Below are 2,105 nucleotides of genomic sequence, written 5' to 3'. Positions count from 1 at the left end.
GTGGTGGAGGAGCGCCAGCCCAGAGCCCATCATTCAGTTCCCAGAGTTTAAGCAGAACATATCTCTGTACATGTATTCCCAAAGATATATCTGACTGTCTCTTTTCTTGAGCGAGTGATGGTGAAGTTCAGGAGCCTCCTGGCGGGCGTAGCAATGGGCGGTTGAGTTTCACACCCAGGATGGGCTGCTGCTTCATACATAGTTCTTCTTGTCATAGCTGGCCATTGTCGACTTGGGGGCTGAGTAGGCCACATTTGTGGGTCTGTACCTGTCCTCTTTAGGGGGGCAGGTGCAGCAGAGCAAGGCGCCCCCGAAAAGAAAGAGGGCGGCCGCTGCCCAGCCAATGTAGAGAGAAGCTCCCAGCTCTCGCTTCTGGGGCTGAGGCACCAATGTGTTGTAGAAGTCACGGATTATGGTGTTGGCCGACCAGGAGACAGGGATGAGGATCAGGATGCCAGACAACAGGAAGATGACTCCGGCGACGATGGTTACCTTGGCCTTAGTGGACTCTTCCTCGATACAGCGGGTACACTGGGCCCCCATCAAGAAGATGAGGATGCCCAGCGCACCTAGAATGACGGTGATGACCACCAGGGCCCGGGCGGCCTGCAGGTCCGGAGGTAACGCCAGCATGGAGTCGTAGACCTTGCATTGCATCTGGCCGGTACTCTGCACCACACAGTCCATCCACAGACCCTCCCAGGTGATCTGTGCGGTGACAATGTTGGCACCAATGAAAGCCGTCACCCGCCACATGGGCAGCCCGCAGCTCAAGATGCTGCCGATCCAGCCTAGGACAGACAGGGACACTCCGCCAATTTCCAGGCCCATCGACATTTTGCCGCTGCTTTGTCGGTCAGCACTTGCCAAGCAGGGGAATCGGTTGCTCTCAGCATGTACCTTTGAGTCAAAGTGTTCAAGCACCTGGCCTTGGGATGATTTATAACCATCGCTATAGCCGGGGCGGGCTGTGTTAGCTCAGGCATGGGGTGGGGCTTTGCCAACGGACTCTTACCCGGCTGTTCCCTCACACCATCTCCTTTTGTTTGTTTGAGGAGATGGCATCCCCAAGAGATGGAGGCCGACCAGGGAGGGCAAGCTGGAAGCGGGCCTTGAATTCCTACCGCTTGTTTGCCGTGACGGGTTTTGGTTTCAAGAGGAGGCTGGCAAGCAGGGACAGGATTGGCAGCAGAAAAGAAATATCTTCCGGAGTACTTTGAATGACACAGGATTTTTTTTAACTTTTAAGCTGCTGTCTGGCCTCAGTAGACTCTGAATATTCATGGACGAGGCGGGCATTCTCAGCATTCATTTTTGTTAAATGGTTGCCACCACTTGAACCCAGAACCTCAACACTTGAGGCTGGGAGAGTCTAGTGAATTATTTGGGGTTGTGCTTGGACATCAGAGCTCCCTTTAGGTATAAAAAAGGACTCTGAATCTGCAACATGAAAACAGGCAGCGGCTCAGCCTTATAGCAGGTGGTTTGCATACAGAAAGTGCCTGGCTGGAGGGGCAGAGCCAGAATTTTTTTCTTTGGGGGCATTTAAATAAGTCAGGTGGCACCACCTCACACACCCGGTCAGCCAAGGTAAGACAAGGAAATGAGCCCGCCCCCCATAGCCATGCAATGGATCCCCATGGCTGAAAGGATGCAAAAGAAAAGCATATACAGCCTACAAGGTGGGCATGGGGCTTGCCAGAGCTGAGCGATAGTGGTGAAAGACCAGAGGGAGAGGGCAGCATAGGGCTCGCCAGTGGCGGCGAGGGACTGGCAAGAGAAGGTGGCCATGGCAAGGGGCTTGCCAGTGGTGACAATGAGTGGCTGGTGAGAGAGGGCGGCACAAGGCTTGCTGCTGGTGGCGATGACAAGTGCAATAAATAAAATGAAAATTTAAAAATGGAAGTCAGGGGGCGGGCTAGGTGGTATGCTGGGGGGCTGGGCCCTGAGAGGCTCCACTATAGCTGCCTGGCTGAATCCCTGGCATATGCTAAAGTTGCCAGATCTAGCTTGGGAAATTTCTGGAAATTAGGGGGGTGGTGTCCGTTAACAAAGAACATCCTCTCTGGATCCAATTAAATTTCCATCCATTCCACCATCCTGTT

At 53.5% G+C, this 2,105-nt stretch overlaps 1 protein-coding gene across 1 annotated transcript; it reads right to left on the bottom strand.

Annotated features, from left to right (window-relative positions):
* On the bottom strand, positions 1-942 carry LOC132586861 (claudin-3-like). Its single transcript, XM_060258993.1, has one exon. The coding sequence runs from the start codon at positions 835-837 to the stop codon at positions 193-195; it is 645 nt and encodes a 214-aa protein (XP_060114976.1). The 5' UTR covers positions 838-942; the 3' UTR covers positions 1-192.
* Positions 943-2,105: the final 1,163 nt, after the last annotated feature.

This window comes from Heteronotia binoei, chromosome 18 (assembly GCF_032191835.1).
Source record: "Heteronotia binoei isolate CCM8104 ecotype False Entrance Well chromosome 18, APGP_CSIRO_Hbin_v1, whole genome shotgun sequence".
NCBI lineage: Eukaryota > Metazoa > Chordata > Lepidosauria > Squamata > Gekkonidae > Heteronotia > Heteronotia binoei.
The sequence above is the reverse complement of the archived record's forward strand: the minus strand, read 5'-3'. Positions and strand labels throughout refer to the sequence as shown.